The sequence below is a fragment of the Drosophila albomicans genome, chromosome 3, assembly GCF_009650485.2.
Source record: "Drosophila albomicans strain 15112-1751.03 chromosome 3, ASM965048v2, whole genome shotgun sequence".
NCBI lineage: Eukaryota > Metazoa > Arthropoda > Insecta > Diptera > Drosophilidae > Drosophila > Drosophila albomicans.
Genome location: NC_047629.2, coordinates 27,713,100 through 27,730,659, shown reverse-complemented (window position 1 = coordinate 27,730,659; position 17,560 = coordinate 27,713,100). Strand labels below are relative to the sequence as shown.

General features: G+C 37.2%; 1 protein-coding gene across 3 annotated transcripts; it reads left to right on the top strand.

Moving 5' to 3' along the window:
* Positions 1-4,291: 4,291 nt before the first annotated feature.
* LOC117570138 (serine/threonine-protein phosphatase rdgC) lies at positions 4,292-11,888 on the top strand. 3 transcript variants are annotated; one of them, XM_034251601.2, is made up of 13 exons: positions 4,292-4,531; positions 5,453-6,345; positions 8,951-9,078; positions 9,239-9,320; positions 9,387-9,511; positions 9,574-9,741; positions 9,804-10,007; positions 10,065-10,214; positions 10,273-10,338; positions 10,393-10,578; positions 10,631-11,038; positions 11,101-11,200; positions 11,259-11,888. In XM_034251601.2, the coding sequence occupies exons 2-13, from the start codon at positions 6,108-6,110 to the stop codon at positions 11,609-11,611; spliced, it is 2,208 nt and encodes a 735-aa protein (XP_034107492.1). In that variant the 5' UTR covers positions 4,292-4,531; positions 5,453-6,107; the 3' UTR covers positions 11,612-11,888. The 3 variants fall into 3 exon arrangements, with proteins under 3 accessions (XP_034107492.1, XP_034107494.1, XP_034107496.1); XM_034251603.2 differs by lacking the exons at positions 4,292-4,531; positions 5,453-6,345 and adding exons at positions 7,105-7,508; positions 8,471-8,518; XM_034251605.2 differs by lacking the exons at positions 4,292-4,531; positions 5,453-6,345 and adding an exon at positions 7,105-7,508.
* Positions 11,889-17,560: the final 5,672 nt, after the last annotated feature.

Genomic DNA, 17,560 nt, shown 5'->3' with positions numbered 1-17,560 from the left:
GTATTATATGTTTTTATTTTAATTATATTTCTATTGTATATTTTATATTTGCTTTTCCATTCAAAATTTGTCTTTATGAAGTATGTACAATATATATTTCAAAATAAATTAGTATTACAAAGAATGTCTCGTGCGTATACTTAATTTTTGTTTGCCAATATAAAATTTATTTTGCTGATTTCCACAATGCATCAAGAATAAACTTTTTAAATTAAATCAAATTTTGTATTTAAAATGTATTAAATTTAGAAAATTATATTTATTTTGCGTATACTCAATTTGTTTTGCAAAACAAAATATATCTTTCAAAATACTGAATCTTTTTTATAAAATATTTAATCTTTACAAAATAATATTTCTTGCGTATACTTAGTTTTTGGTTAACAACACAAAATATAACTTTATACAAATTTTAATTTGACTAAAAAAATTTAACAATATTAAGGCAACAATTTGAAATAAATTTTATCTTATAAAATGTTTTAATTTACAAATTGATGCTTCGTGCGTATAGAAATTTTTTGCTTGCCAACACACCTAATAAATAGTTAGTTATATTAAAATATCTAAATCGTAGGCTAATTAGTAGTTAAGCTTTTAATGGCCAAGTGCGATCAGTTAAGAGTAGCATGACATACTCGTAAGTACTTAAAGTTAGAACAAGGGATTAAGGTCATCTGATTACGTGAAGCAATCTCGCAATCTTGCATAATATGATAGTCATGCAATTTGGCAAGCGAAAAAATGGTTTTCTTAAATGCTTGCTGACTAATCGCTGCCCAATTCCCATACTGTCAGTAAGTACATTAATTTCCGTGTGTTGTTTCTATTACAAAAATTATTTTAATTGCTTACTGTAGATGTGTAATATAATTAGTCATTGCAATTACAAGAATTGGCTTGTTAATTGACAGCACTTGGAGTAAAAGCTAAGGTAACACAGACAGAAGTGTTAAAAGTTCTCAAGTATGCTCTCAAGTTTTGTGTAAACTTCGAGTACAAATAGGAAGGAATTGGCGACTCTTGGGGGCAAAAGGAACTAGTGCAAACAGCAATTTGACTGCGTACTACGCTTAATTCAGTCCGTTAGCAACTGCTTCAGGAAGCTGCTCGGATTGGGGAAGAATGAGTGTTAAATTTTGGCAGTCTACGAGCTCAATTTAATCTTTGACGCGTCGCGCTGCGACGAGTGTTGAAGCAGAGGCAACTTTTTGACGCCGGCAACGTTTTAATTTGCATTAAAACGCGTCGCGAGCTGCCAAAAAGCGAAGGAGTCGAAAGAAGCTCGCGAAGGATCAAGTTGGGAACGGAACACAACAACTATTAAACTAAACTTACGAAACCTTGGCTTATAACTTTGCTTTCGGGGGCTACCGTCGAGCGTGAGCTTGCATACAAATGGTCCAAGTAACAAGTTAAACCCACACAGACCTACATAGAAAGCAACCCTACAAAACTTCCCTTTTTGTATGTTGCCTACTTTATAGCCATGGCCAAAAGCCAGCCTGAGGGCTTTAATAAGTTGTGCCGCAAATCAAAGTGGCCCTTGGCGGAATCGGCTTAAATCTGAGAGCCAACAAGTTGCCGCATTGCGTGCCAGCCATTTTTTATGTCTGCGCCATTTTGTAAAATGGCAGGCAATAAAAATGGCCAAGAGGCAAAACGTTTTTAAATGTCAACCAGGCGACCGCTTAGGACGATTGAGTTGGCCCAGGTGTTGCCTGCGGCTGCACTTAACCCACCAATTGCCCCGATGCAGCAGTTGCAACTGTAGATGAACCACTAAAGCGATGCGATTAAATACCATTCGCTGAGAATTCAATTCAACTTTGTTATCAAAACTTAAAACATATTAATGAAAATAGAATTTTGCATTTATTAGTATTTATTTATGAAGCGATGAGAATGAATATAGATATATAAGCTTTATATAATATATTTTTAAATTAATTAGATATCATTTAGATTTAAATTTTTGATTTATTAAGTAGCTGAACCAGTACAGCAATAAAGTACAATAACAAACAACACATTTTATTAAAAATTCATTCATTCCAAACCTCATACTTAATTATAAATAATACCATAATACAGAAAGCTCTATGGAATTTTAAAGGAGTTCAATCAAATTGAAAATAATGCTAATTTATAAATATGGATACCACGAAAAGATAATTTTATTTATCGCAACTTGAGTACAAAATTATTTAAAATATCATAGAATAGATCTATAATTTATATTTATGTATAAGTTTTATATTTACATATATTTATATATTATATAAGTATTTATAGGTTTAGTAGTGTAAAAAACTTTGAAGAAAATGCCTTGCCTATATACAATTGAGAAATCAATTGAAGAAACAAAATTGGTTTTTTTTTTATTGAATCCGTTGCACTTTCTTTTTCAGGCGATTGGTGGGTTAATGCCACTTTGTCTCGATAAACATTTCAGAGTATATTTTCAGGGCGTGTTCCATTGCCCGTTTAAATGTACTTTTGAAAAGCTTTTAATTCGTATTTTGTCAGCGAGGCTTAAATCCCAGCCCCTATGCGGCATGCTAGGCCATGCAACAGCTGCCGCATGCCGACAGCACTGTGGCATGCATGCCACATGACTACAGATGCTGCACGTTGTCCGTTGCCACCATTTACTCAATGCCATACTCCCATTTGGGTCATTGAGTTGCGACGACAGCGAACTATTTAAAAATTAATGTCAACGAATTTCGCCAGTTTCGCGGCAGTTAACCTTTAAAATACTTGCGACTGCAACTGAAATGCGTGGCACGTTCTTGCAGAACGAAGTAAGGAAAAAAGAGAGATGCCCACAGTTTGTGCTATTCTTTGCTGTCGTTTGCAGTCAGCTGCGGATCAAAGGCACACAAAACTTTTAATACTTTTGGCCAAAAGTGCTTGTTGCCTGGCTCAAGGCTACTCAGCAGCATGCCACAGAAATTCGCTAGCCTTATGCTGATCCAGTACAGCTGGCTAATGCAACTACGCGAATAATTTATATGCAGCAAGCGGAGAAAATGAGTTTTGCTTTCATGTATTATTTTCTCTTTTAGGCTTTCCTTTTGCCAGGCATAATTTGTGGCAGCCCAAGGCTAGGGTTGTAAGGCTGCAACTTGATTATTATGCTCTGGGCAGTTCAATATGCGAAGCCGGACTCATAAAAGGGCTTCGTCATGTTTAACAAGCGCCCAAATGTGTGCTCAACTTTTTTAAAGGCCATAAAAACAATGTGATTGCAGAGACAGAGAGCGAGAAACAAGTGTAAGCGGCAGCAGTTAGTCGTAAACACAGACAGCGGCGATTTGAACGCCCATCGCATCCATCAGGCAGCATGTAATAAGCAGAGCAATTGGCAACTGCGCAGTTAAATTGCTGGGGCAGCCGCACAAATAATGCAGATGATGATGATGATGGACCATATCCTTCGGCCTTGTCCTTGCTGTCCATGCCAAATCAAGCAATGAAAACTTTAATGACATCAACCAACAACCAACATTCCATATACACATCCCCAAAGACAAGTGCTAATGTAAGTCGTCGTTGTCGTTGTCGTCTGGGCAACAGCATTGAATGGCCTTGACTTTTGGGGGCCATCAGCAGAGAACACAGAGAGAGTGAGAGAGAGAGAGAGAGAGTGAAAAAGAGAGAGAGGCGACAGTTAGTTGTGACTCAACTTGACATTGACTTGCTCGAAATCCTAAATAAGCAAGCAATTGTTGAAGGCATCCTAAATAAGCAGAGCTGAGCAGAGTCAAACCATCCAGCCAGCCAGCATTTGCCCTCAAGTCACAAGTCGACAATTATTTTCTCGGCCGGAGAAAAACGAAATATAATCCGAGCAACAATTACCCCAAGCGATGCATCATCATCATCATCATCATCTGTGTGATTGTTATGTAAAGCAAACTCAAGCAAGCGCGCTTTAAACGTTAATCGAATACAAGAAACGCTTTAACAGAAAAATGTATATGTATAATACATTCATCTCGCTTTGTTGCCTCTGTTTTTGTGTGGCTGTTGCCACCACTCGCTCCGCATCGCTCACCGGCTCTGGAAATAGAATAGAGCTGATTTACCCGCTTTTTCGTTCGCAGATGATATCGATTTTCGACTCAATTCGGTCATTTTTGAACGATTTTTGCGCCAGCTGATTTCGCTAACGCTGAAACGTTGAAACGCTTCTGCGTTTGCTTCTGCTTCTGCTTTTTGCTTTTGTTTTTGCATTGTCGCCGCCAGCGACTTCCGTGCTTTCAGTTTGTATCGGAATTTCATGCAAACAAGACGGGAACGCAAGAGCGACAAACGCGCTGCGGGGTCATACGTATACGTAATACGTAATTATACGTATTTCGGATTCGGATTCGTATATGTATACAAACATTACGTATACGTAACATTGACATTGCCACTGCCTGCTGTTGTTGCTGGCGTTCGCGTTGGCGTTGGCGTTACTGCTGCTGCTGCTGCTGCAGCACGCAGCTTGTCGTGCTATTTCGAAATTCTGGCTGTAGCTGTTCGTGTTTGTGCTATTATTGCTCTGTTGTTGTCGCTGTCGCTGTCGCTGCCACAGTTTGCTGCCTCAGTTGCCGCTGCTGCTGCCGCTGCTGCTGCTGCCACGGCATCACTTTTACGAGTGCACTGAGAGAAAGAACTCGTGCGAATGTGACTGAATTTCGTACAGAATCGATTCTGTGCGCGCGAAAGTTGTGTGGAACCAAAAAGCCACCCCTTCCACCCAGCTTTGAACAAACTTTGTGTGCTGCCTGCTTTTAGTGGCATTTCGGGCATATTCAACAATATCTGAAGCCATAAAGATAGTGAAAGTGCGCTACTCAAAAGATACCCTGGCAGATAACAACACGAAAAGAGTTTAGTGTTTACATGGATATAGAATTTATTTCGTAATGAAATATAAATAATAGCTCAAACTGATTTATACATAAAATAAAATTAAATGGAACAATAAATATTAAGCAATCAACTCCATTAGATGCCTCACCACCTCGAACTAAATAAAGCGTTTTATTTACCACACAACAATTAATTCAGAATTATTAAAGCATAAATCTCAGCATATTAAATGCATGGTATTTCGCAAAGCAAACTCCCAACACACATTTGCCGTTGGTATTTTCCGTGGAGTTAGTTAGTTTGTTGTGACCTTTCGAAGTGAGAGCAGGCAGATCGGTCGAAAATTAAACTTTAGCAGCCTTGGACCCCCCCATTTTCCACCCAGCTGGGTGCTCATCCGAAATCGGTGATAAACACGTTGATTAAAATGAGTTTGATACCGGTTGAATGAATGAAAGGCAAAGCAAAGACAACAACGGCAACAACAAAGCATAGAAAGAACAAATGAAAAAAAAAAAAAAAAACTGAAGCAAAGTTTCATGCAACAGTTTTCCACTCATTTTCCACCCTTGTGGACCCACAGGCACGCCATTCAGCCAGCCAGCATACACACTCATCACCATCGCACAGTACACAGCGCTCAGTTCGGTTCAGCTCAGCGCAGAGCAGAGCAGAGCAGAGCAGCACAACACAGTAGAGCACAGCACACACCCGGCAAAACAAAGCGCCACTGGCGGCACACTGGGTGAAGGACGGACAATGTGTTTTCGGGGCAAGTCCGGGCATATCATGTTACATTGTGAGGCGAGCAGCATACACATTCAGTACTAAAGTAAACCTCAAGGTAGACTCATGCATGTGTGTTGTGACATAAGTCCAGTGAAATTTGTTTGTTCTGCCTCCGCTTGTTCTTTGTGGAGCCGCAATTAAGACGGACCGCGCGACAAAGCTCGAACACTACGTTACACCCAAACGACGCGACATATCCACATGGTAGACCCATAAGTGCGACGCACATTTGCGTCTTTCAGTTCTCCGTTCTCAGTTCTAAGTTCTCAATTTACAGTTTATAGTTCTCGATTCGCAGTGCTCGGTTCTCGACGGTTTCTGTATGCGGTCTTTATTTACATAACAACAAAAAAAACACCTCACCTCAGTCGGTCGGGCAGTCGGTCAGAGGTTAACGCCTAGGCCTAGGCGTGTGTGGACAAAAGCTTATCCCGCCTAAAGCCATCAACATGCTCTGCAGTTGCGGATGTCTGCAGAAGGCTGGCGGCGGTGGCAAGCGACGCAGCTCCTCGTCGGTGGAAGACGCCTCATCGAGTCGGATGTCCGAACTGGAGTCCAATAGCCGGCCGCAAACAACGGAGGCGGCCAGCACACGGACCTCCAGTCTGCTGCAATTATTTCACAGGAAAGGTCCAAAGTGCTTCCGCAAGCCCCAGCGACCCAAGAGCCCGATGCAGGCCGAGAAAAGTGAGTAGCCTCTGGGGAAATTGGCAAATTTATAAACAATTTTCCATCAACAATTTTTGTGGTCGCCTCATCTTTCTGGTGTCCGCACAAGCTAAAAGCCACCAGAGCCAAAAGGCAAAGCAAACATCGTAAATGTCATCATGCTAACAACACACATACTACTACACTACACGTCGAGTACTTTGAGTACAGCGTGTTTTCTCGCGAAAAAGAATCGATACGAGTACTTGCCAAAATAATAAAAGAAAACAAGAAAACACGGCAGCACACAAAAAATACAAGAAAGTGAATGCTAACAAGTGGACTACTTTAGAAAGTTTTCACATTCAGCACTCGAAAGAAAAGTGAAAAGCAGAGCGACCTTATTTCCGCATTAGTTTGTGCTACAATTTTGTGGCACCAACTAGTTGAGAAAGCCAAGACAGCCAAATCTTTATGCCACAACCCTGGCCGAGTCGGCGACTAAATGGCTGACTGACTGACTGACTGACTGACCAAAGGGTGGCCATATCGACCGGCCTGCCCCTTTTAATACACACACATATACAAGTACGTGTTCGTAAGTGTGTTTTTGTTTGCATGGTCAAATAGAGCTAAACACACACTGACACGGAAACGGGCACACACAAGCACACACACACACACACCCATAAGTTGATAGAATGCGGAGGGTAAATGGAAAACCACAAGCACAACACCAACACCGACACAGACATCGAGACAGAGCAGAGAAAACTACCCGTTCGAAAGTCCCAGTCTTGCGTTGGGTTTCGCGTGTACAACAAAGAAAATGTTTTCATAATTCTTTATAAAGCTTATGCAGAACGCAGAAAGTAGCTACAATTTTCGCCATAAAAGCCACTTGGCATACATATTTTTATTGGCCACGCTGCGTATTAACAATTTTTTGTGTGCACAACGCGGACAATTTCTTTTTACCCAATTTCAATTTAAGACAAAGTAAAGCAAAGCAATTAAAGTCCCGACACAAAATCGATATGCTTTAACGTTTGTCCGTGAAAATTTTCAATTTGAAACGAGGGCAAGTTCTTAAAGCATCAATTTTACAAAACAACTTTGTGTTTCGAACGAAAATTGAGTGCAGTGAAGGAGTCTTTAATTACTGTTTACTAAAAGTATGTACTTGGTAATGGATGAAAATGGTGAGTAATTATATAACACCAATTGTCGAAAGAAAATATCAAATTTAAACTTACCTAGTTAAAGTTTTGTGAAAATCTATATGTTGACAACACAATGTTATTAAAAGAATTTATAATTTGGGAGAGTGCGAATGTTTTAAGTATAAAGCACCCGGGAGACGACATATTTTTCCTAATATGCATAATGACACATTTAAACATATTAAAAACAATTTACACGCGACGAAGTGAGTCAGCGTTGTCTCGTTTTCCTTTGCTCTTTACAACCCTAATTGGTCATTTAACTGCATTATCAGATCGTGGCAAGAGTTTCAGAACTTTGCATGTCACTCGACAAAAAGGATCTGAAAATATGGAAAAAAAGAGGTTTGGGTAATGCACTTTTCACAAGGAAATAATTACTTCGACCACTTGGTTGAAAATAATTAAAGAGTAGCAGTTAACTTTTTTTTAACTGTATTAAAAACAAATTAACATATAAGAAAACTTTTTAAATTACTATTAAAGTTGCTGATTTTATAATATATTACTTCAAGCTAAAGGGCAATAATTATTGGCATACAATCTCCCAATTGCAAAACCATAATTGTTTTCAATCTCTTGGGAATTCCATTGGTCCCAAATGGGGAATAAAAAAAAAAAAAGATTTATAGTTTCGCTGAAGTGTTCTAGATTGTTTAAGTACTTATTACGTAACTATTGCGCAATACATTAAAAAATTTTAACACTGCACACAGGCACAAAAAAAAAAATTATCAAACCGACCGAAGTTTAAATTTTATTGTTTCCGTTTTTTGATTTTGAGCGTAATAAATTGTATAATTAGTGTTGACAATTTGTTTTTATAACAAACAAAAGGCGTGTAATAACAATTTAAAAAAATAACTATTTGTAGATATTGTATTCGTAAACGAACATTTACAATTATTAATAAAATATATTTTTATACTCGCTACACACAGGACAGAAGTATATTATAACTTTGTGCGTACGGAAAAAGCATGTATCATGTATGTACATACATATGTTTCAATTTGTGGTACAAATTACAGTTTTTTAGTTAAGATCAGGTACAAATCTTAGAGGCTATGGTAATAAATGAATGTTGCAGACGAGTCTTAGTGTCTTTTGTTGAGAATATGGTATAGTTTCCACTGTATGGTATATTTTTAACTTTTTTAAATGTAGTAGTATATCGGCATACCAATTACAGGCTACGATATATTTAAGTATGTTTTCATTATAATGATTTGACATATTTTAAGAATAATATAGCACTGTTAGATAATTTGGGTTCATTTAAAACAAGTAATGGGTATCTTATAGTCGAACATACTCGACTATAGAAAGATTTATTCATTCATAATGTTTCACATGTTATGTTAGTTTCCATTTAATTTGAAATTAACTAATTTAAGCCGCCATATCTTGATATTTTTTAGCAATCAGAGCTGCAATATTCATTCAGAAATGGTATCGGCAGCATCAGGCCAGACAGGAAATGAGAAAGCGTTGTAATTGGCAAATCTTCCAGAACTTGGAGTATGCCAGCGAACAGGACCAAGCCGAGGTAAGATGTCAATTATTTTATTTTATGTTATGCAAAGCAGAAAATGCAGCTTGGGTGCCATTTATAACTGACGCTAGTTTAATTAAATTAACTTTATGTATTCCATTTTCGCTAGTTTTATAGTGCACTCTAAAGCATTGCTAATTGCTTTTCTTTGCAGTTGTACAAATTTTTCCATGAGCTCATCAAGCACATGCCCCAGGCAGCTGGGACAGGGAACAAAAGTCCAACGTCAACATGCAGTGAGTTCTAACATTTTGCTGTTAGCTATGAAATAAATTTCTTATATTTTCTGTATGTATTTTAAGCTGCTCTTTTGGAAGAAAGTGAGGCGCTAATGGAAGAAGTGGGCGATATTGTGTCTACCAAAGTTGAAATACCCATAATGAAGAGTCACATAGACCTACTTATCGATGTGTTCCGCAAGAAGAGAGTGAGTCAGATGAGTGTTTTCTTGAAGTGAATATAAAGATTGATTTAATTGATTCGTTGTAGAGCAATCGTTTGCATCCCAAGTATGTTGTGCTAATACTCAGAGAAGCTGCCAAGTCACTCAAGGAAATGCCTAACCTCTCGATGGTTTCCACTGCGGTGTCGCAGCAAGTGACAGTTTGTGGGGATCTGCATGGCAAACTGGATGATTTGCTAGTTGTGCTATGCAAGGTAAACAAGAATTAAAATATTATAAAAATCATTTAAAAATTTGAAATAAAATTTATTCACAGAATGGGCTGCCGTCCACTTCTAATCCTTATGTCTTCAACGGTGACTTTGTGGACAGAGGAAAGAAGGGACTTGAGGTTCTTCTGCTATTACTGTCGCTTTATTTGGCATTCCCCAATGCTGTATTCCTCAATCGTGGCAATCATGAGGACAGCGTAATGAATGCTCGCTATGGCTTTAGTCGCGAAGTAGAGCGCAAGTATCCAGTGAGTATATATCTTTCTCTTTATACAATCTCTATTTAATGAACATTTTTAACTCAGCGCAATTATAAACGATTGTTGCGCTTAATCGATGAAGTTTATCGCTGGCTGCCACTGGGATCAATTATAAACAATCGTGTTCTGATTGTGCATGGCGGTTTCTCGGATAACACAGATCTGGATCTCATTAAATCTATAGATAGAAGCAAGGTAAAGCTGCTTAAATAGTCAAATATAAACTATATTATGTATTTAATCTCTTTTGTAGTACGTTTCGATTTTGCGACCGCCGCTCACTGAAGGTCAGCCGCTGGACAAAGCTGAGTGGCAGCAGGTATCTTGAATGCACTTTTGAAAATTAAAATTAACTAAACTGTTGTCTCTGCAGATTTTCGATATTATGTGGAGCGATCCACAGTCTGTGCCTGGCTGTATACCAAATACTTTGCGTGGAGCTGGTGTTTGGTTTGGTCCAGACACCACTGAAAAGTTCTTGGAGCGCCATAGACTCAGCTACATGATCAGATCACACGAATGCAAGCCAAATGGGCACGAGTTTACGCATGACAACAAGGTGAATTAAGCACGAATTAAATTGAAATCAAAATTCAAATTTATTGAAATAGGTCATCACCATATTCTCTGCCTCCAACTACTATGCCCTGGGGTCCAATAAAGGGGCGTACATACGCCTTAATAACCAGTTGGTGCCACGATTTGTCCAGTACATCTCGGCTGCCTCACAGGCCAAGAAACTCACCTTCAAGCAGCGCGTAGGCATCGTGGAGAGTGCTGCCTTAAAGGAGCTGGCCGTTAAGATGCGCGAGTATCGCGATGAGCTGGAGACCGAGTTTAAGAAGTACGATCCAGATGATAAGGGCTACATAACCATCTCGAAGTGGTGCTATGTTATGGAGAAGGTGACCAAGTTGGGACTGCCCTGGCGTCTACTGCGCGAGAAACTTGCACCGGGAACCGACAGCAAGAGTGTCAACTATTTCCGAACATTGGATCTGCTGGATACGGATGTTATAGTAAGCTACAACTTTGAAATTTCAGACTTAAGATTTAAGTTAATTAATACTTTGTCTTGCAGTTGGAAGCAGAAGCTGATGGCACATCAGTTATGGATGCTTTGTATGCCAACAAGACTAGTTTGGAGACCATTTTTAATATAATAGATGCCGATAAATCTGGTTTGTTTTAAAACAGTTTTACGCCATATTGATTCTAATTTGTTTAATTTCCCTTTAGGCGAAATAACACTTGATGAGTTTGAGAAGGCAATTGATCTCCTGGATGCCCATATGCCGGGTGACACATCCAAATCTGAAATGCTAGAAAAATGCCGAATGATGGATCTCAATGGCGATGGCAAAGTGGATCTCAATGAGTTCCTCGAGGCCTTTAGATTAAGTGATATACATAGAAAGCAACAGCAAGAGGCGGATATTCGCAAGCGTTCCACGACCAGATCTAGCATTAATCAGCCTCCGTCGGACTCGGTGACAAAGTTGGCCAACATTATATCGAAAAATACTTTGATCATTGAGCAGGATATTGATCCCATGGACTGTGAGTCCAAGATCATAGAACCAACAAAATAATTAAACAAATCTAAGCAAATACTTATCAAAAAAAAAACAAAAAAAAAATGAAACTAGAATACTCGTACTATATATTCAAATGTTTTCCAAATCTAAAATACTTTTGATTTATACTGAAATATTACTTGTTGGTATTCTAATTTAAAGACTTTTTACTTATTGTTATTAATCTCAGCACATGCCTAAAAGCGAATGCTTGAGTCAAGACTTGTTTAATGCCGCTTACTTCTTGCTGAATATTTACACTGAATGAAATTTCAATAAATATCATTTTCCTTTCGACTCAAAAACGTTTGTGTCTTCTTTTGTAATAAACGGGATTTTGGCAGTTTTAATGAAAAGATTGTACTCACTACAAAAGTAGAAAGTATAATCGGCAATTCAAAGTATACCAAATAGTTAAAACTATAATTAATCGATACATTTAAATAATAACAATGCAGATTATAAGTTAATTATTTCGCAGAAAAGTCACTTATAACTCATTTCCCTTTGGAGAACCGGATGCAAAAATTCATAAATAATTTAATATTCTGTTTTAATATAGCAATACTTTTTTTCTTTGAATTATTTATGTATTTTCTTACATTTGAATAGCTAAGCTGAATGCGTAAATATAATTTCCTTATCCTATTTACAAACACCCGCATATTGTTTTTTCCTTCATTGTTTTTAGTCTCATTCCACAGCAATCTATTTTCCTTTGTTCGTTTGCCTTAATTAAATTCATTTATTTGCTATTTAGCGGTGCCATAAATGAATATCAATTAAAATAAATATTTAATAAAGGATTTTAGTCAAATGAATTGTCTACTCTTTAAATACACAATAAATTTATGTAAATAGTTAGTTGTTCCGACTTTTACGTTCCCTTTAAAAATGTTTACAAATATAGCTACAGCGTATTTTTTAGTCCCTTAGACCTTATCAGCATTTTTTTCACCTGTTTGGTAAACCACGCAATCAGTTTTTTAGCACGTGACTTTTTAAAGTTCGTGCCACAAATGAAAGTGTGCACATATGTGTGTGTTTGTGTGTAGCTTGCTGCATGTGGCAGTTATTGTTATTGGCAATCTTCCATTTTTTCCCATTCCCTTGCTCGCTCTTTCTACCAATACACTTTTTAAACTCTTAAAGCTCTACAGATTTATTGTTGAATTTCGTTCTTTACGGCGACTTTGGACATGGGCTTTTTTAATTTGCGAACCGGCCAAAGTTTTTCAATTTAAAATTTCTCTAAGTCGCATATTTAATATACAAATTGTGGCTGCGGCTGCTCGGCACACCTGTTCCTAAGTTTCCCGCTTCTTTTTTTTTTGTAGCGTTTCCTGTGTTGATGATGCGGCGTCGCCCGTTCAATAATTAAGTTTACGCCCGGCATAAAACTTTTTACACTTGTGCGCCGCACACGTTTTACACCCTTGCTGACCAAAATTTGTATTAAAATTAGATTCTGGGGTGTAGGCGAGGTGTAAGATGGAAATTTTGCTAAACTCGAATTAATGTTTGGTTGGGATGACAGGCCAAACAATAGGGAACAAATAACAAAAACTTACGAACTAAAGCTTGTAAAACGATAAATTCTTCTGGGCACTTTATTCCAAGAAATAGAGAACAAATAAGAAAGCTACAGTCGAGTGTGCTCGTCTGTGAGATACCCACTATCATTTTGTAATAAAAGGTAACCAGGTATTAATTTTAAAATATACTAAATTAAAATACCACAAAAATACTAAAAATATGCCACACTATATTGATATAGTACTACATTCCAAATAAACTAGATTGCTAGCAAAAGCAACTAATACTCGTAGAAGTTAGGCGCTTTTCCACATACAAAAGTATGTCATAAATACTAAAGGTATTATTGTCTATACCAAAACCAGATACCAGATACCTCCGTCTGCCTATTACATACATTTAATTGAGGCACTAAGTTATAATACCCCTCAACCTTATACGTTTACTAAAATATCAACTTAAGTGAGAATTTCCGCTTAGCCTTTCCCATAGTTTTTCCAACCATTTAAAGGCTATTACAATTTAATTCGGAAACACTTTAAATCAACAACAAGTCTCTTGAACGTCATGTAATGATAACGATTATGCCCTTACACTTGTTGGCATTTGTCCTTGCTGTGACCGTTTTCTGCTAACTTCTCCGCGCGCACACACACAAAGAAAAACACACATGTGCCAGTAATATGTTATATATATAGTAGTATTTTTTGCTATATCTTATTATTTTTTTTTTTTTTTTGCTACATGTTTGTTCACGCGTGCAGTGAAACAATTGAAACGTGACGTGCATTTCTGAGACACGCGTCAATGTGTCGTATGCGCGATTTTTGTGTGTGTTCTACGCTTTCACTTAAAGCAGATGGCGAATGTTTCAACTTTGAACCCTGCACTTAATTTTTTATTAAACACAATAATCCACAGCTAGCCCCGAGCCCCGCATCCCAAGCTAATGCTGTGTGTCCATTGCATGTCAACGCATTTGATTGACGAGGGTGATTTAATAAGAGAAATGAACAGAGAACGAACAAATATTAAAATGGGTAACTCGCACTTTTCCTTGAAAGGACAACAAGGACAATGACGCGAATATCTGCAGCAGCAAAGCGAAAAAACAGAAGTAAAGTAAGTTCGAAATAAACACGACACTGCTCATGAAAGTTTGCCAACAACAAGCAGCGTATTATGCTATACCATAAACCAAAGTATATATACATATCTACAGCTATCTCCATACACAAAAGGTCAGTGACCAGAAGGTCCTCCAACCAGTGCCATAAACAGTACCCGAAAATGACACACAGCACAGTGCAACCTCCGTTAGGTTTCTCATAAAAGTCGACAACAAGTGAAAAATGGGGAAAAACAAGTAAAAAACAAACCAGGACTAAAATGAAACCAACAACACTGCTGTGAATTCAAATTGAATTAGACTACGTTACTGTGTGTTTCTTTTGCACGTTTGTTTTTCGTGTATTTAACTCTTTTTCACTTTGGGAGAGGAAAACTTTTTGATTTGGGTATTTTCAGGACACAATATCAAATGCGAAATTCGAGTTACGTAATTACGCATTGCTTTATCTTCAAGTTTGTTTGCTATGAACAATGATAAAATAAAACACTTTTTTCTTTACTTATATTTAAAGATGACATTTTATTACTGACAGATATTAGATTAATGGGAGAGAAGTACAATAGACAAGTGCAATAAGAAGTGGTAATTAATCATCATAATGGCAATCAATGATGGACAAAATAAAATGATGCTGCACAATTGATTTAAATCCTCCGAAACACGGGTTCAAATGACTAATGGTAATTGATGAGCACAACTTGGATTTATTAGTTAATGCTCTAAATTGACTAAATTAAACAAAATTTAGAACAGAAGAAAATGCTTAGAAAATTGTTACGCATCAGATTATATGTAATGTGTATTTATACATAAAGTAAAGCTTAATTGTTAGAATGTGTGTGCTATTAGGTTTTATTAAAGCACTATATCTTTTAGGGGCTCAGTTTCAGTTAATTTTCGCCATATCATAAGATAATTACAGCACCTAAGCAAACACCGGAATCAAGCATCGTATAGCATCTCCTTTTTGCCTCTGCTATCAGCCACTTCCTGCCATTTCCGACCCTTTGCCCAGTCACCATAAAAGAAAAGACGCACAAGAAAAAAAAAGCGAAGTGTACCCATAGGCAACACAAGAGGCCCCAATTTTCCATTTCCCTGCCATTGCCGTTGCAATCCCGTTTTCCTTTTTTGCCTCAATTAATTTGCGCTTTATGTTTTATGCTCGTATGACCAACTTTTTGCCTTTCGGTTATGCCCTTGTTAAATTTACATAAAATTTCGCATACAAGCTGGGGAAATGTGTGAAATTGTGTGGGTTTCTCATTTTTAAGGGGTGTGTCTTTTATGTCCCAGTCTCTCCCTCTATGTCATAAGCAATAATTTAATACGAATAAGTGTGTGTGTGTGCGAGAGAGTATGTGGACAGAAGCAATAAATCACGACTGCTCCGAGTTACTGCGGAGTAAGGTCTCTTTTCACTCATCTCCTTACATTAAGGGGCAACATACAATATTTTCACTAATGAAGTCATTTCACAGTTCAATGCCGTCGCGTCGTAGAAGCGTCGCCTTCTTACTTCTTTACTTTATATTTATAGTATCATCATCTTTGCTGGCCACACGCATGCATCCGCCTGGCTCCTTCAGGCTTCAGGCTCCAAGCTTCTCTGTCGCTGGCTTCGTGTCTTATTGGCAAAACTGATTTAGTCACGTTTCCGATGGCGTTGCCCTTTCCACTTTCCACTTACCATTTGCTACTTGCTATTGCCTTTATCGTGATTACTTTGTGCTCAGCTCCGGAGCTAACAAGTTGCCATAGAAAATTTGTTCACTTTTAGTTTATGCTCCCATGGACATTGCATATTGTATGTAGTCTATCGAAGCTATTTTAATTAAGCCAGAGCACATGCACCAGCTTTTTCAGTAATATCACCCCCGGCGTATGCGTAATATAAAAAGTATTGCAGCGTTTTCCACGCTTTATGCATAGAAATAAAAAATATAATCATAAAATATGAAGAGTAAAAAGAGAGAAAAGCGCTGACAACGTTTCCTCGCTGAAGGGTTCTCTCTCTATTTCTCTGTGTTCGGTCATACACCTATTTTTGGGGTAGCTCTAGGGTCTGATGCCTTTCATGCTTTGGGGTGACAGTGCGGAATTCTTTTTTATATATGCCATAGAATGTTTTACACGCATACAAATACACTTCCATGGTTCTGATATATGTAGTTGCACCCAGACACTTACATTCACTCAGATAAATGTGGCATTGCTGTGTGACATTTTTTTAGTTGGTGCCTCGCGAAGGCAAACAGAGGACAGCAACAGACGAACGATGAACCACAAAAATCGCGAGCAGCATATTTTTATGGCACATAAATGTCATAATGCCATGCGGTATTTCCTCTTCCACACACTGCGCAACATAACCTTTTGATGCTGATAATATTACTGCACTCGCAACTTAAAAGTTTATAGAATATGCTGCTATTTACGATCTAGCCAGAATTACAACTCATTGAGCACATCTTGGTCAAATAAAACTGTATGAAAGCAAGTCAAGGATAAAACAAAATCAAGCCATAACAAGCATTGAATGTTTCCTTTTCGGATTGAAATTTATTGAAGAATTTATAGCTGAATAATCAATTTTTATATAATTAAATATGTGTTTATCATTTATGATAGTAGTAAAGAATTATTTGCTAAAGAATTATTACAACTTTTAGTAATTAAAGTGTTCTATGTGTGCATAAAACTATCAGTCTGGGCGGTGACTTAATTCATTAAAAAACAATTATTTTTTGCGAAAAAAAATGTGACTTACTTATAATAGAGCGTATCGATAAACAGTACGGTAAACTATTGGTTGCATAGATCCGAAAATGTAACTAATATAATTATGTTAAATATCGGCATAAATTAGTAGCTAGTATGCATATCCCCAATTCGACATCAATCATGGTATTGTATATGTAATTTATATAAATTTTAATAAATTATTATTGCTTTTCTTAATGCCAATCTTTATTTATCGACTTATAATAAATTTTTTATATTATAAGTCAAAGGTAATTTATAAATATTTACTATTATTATATATAAACGGCACAATTATCAAACTAAACAAATTATATGCACAATAAAATATTTTTTATATAAAATCTACATTCAGTTCCATTAGTTTAAGTAATGATTTTGTTCATTAAAAAACAACTCGCAACATTTTATAGAATGAACTTCAGCGTAGCAATGTTATCAAATGATAATAGAACCTCTCAAAAACTGGTAGCAGTGCATTTCGTAGCCAGTTACATGGCGACATTTATTGTCTGTTTGCCTGTTGGCCACTC

What these genes read in the sequence shown, in the direction of transcription:
- LOC117570138 (XM_034251601.2), top strand. Translation starts at nt 6,108, where the DNA reads ATGCTCTGCAGTTGCGGATGTCTGCAGAAGGCTGGCGGCGGTGGCAAG. An exon ending in GCGAACAGGACCAAGCCGAG is followed by an intron (nt 9,079 to 9,238) that starts GTAAGATGTCAA and finishes TTTTCTTTGCAG; the next exon opens with TTGTACAAATTTTTCCATGA. An exon ending in AGTTTACGCATGACAACAAG is followed by an intron (nt 10,579 to 10,630) that starts GTGAATTAAGCA and finishes TTATTGAAATAG; the next exon opens with GTCATCACCATATTCTCTGC.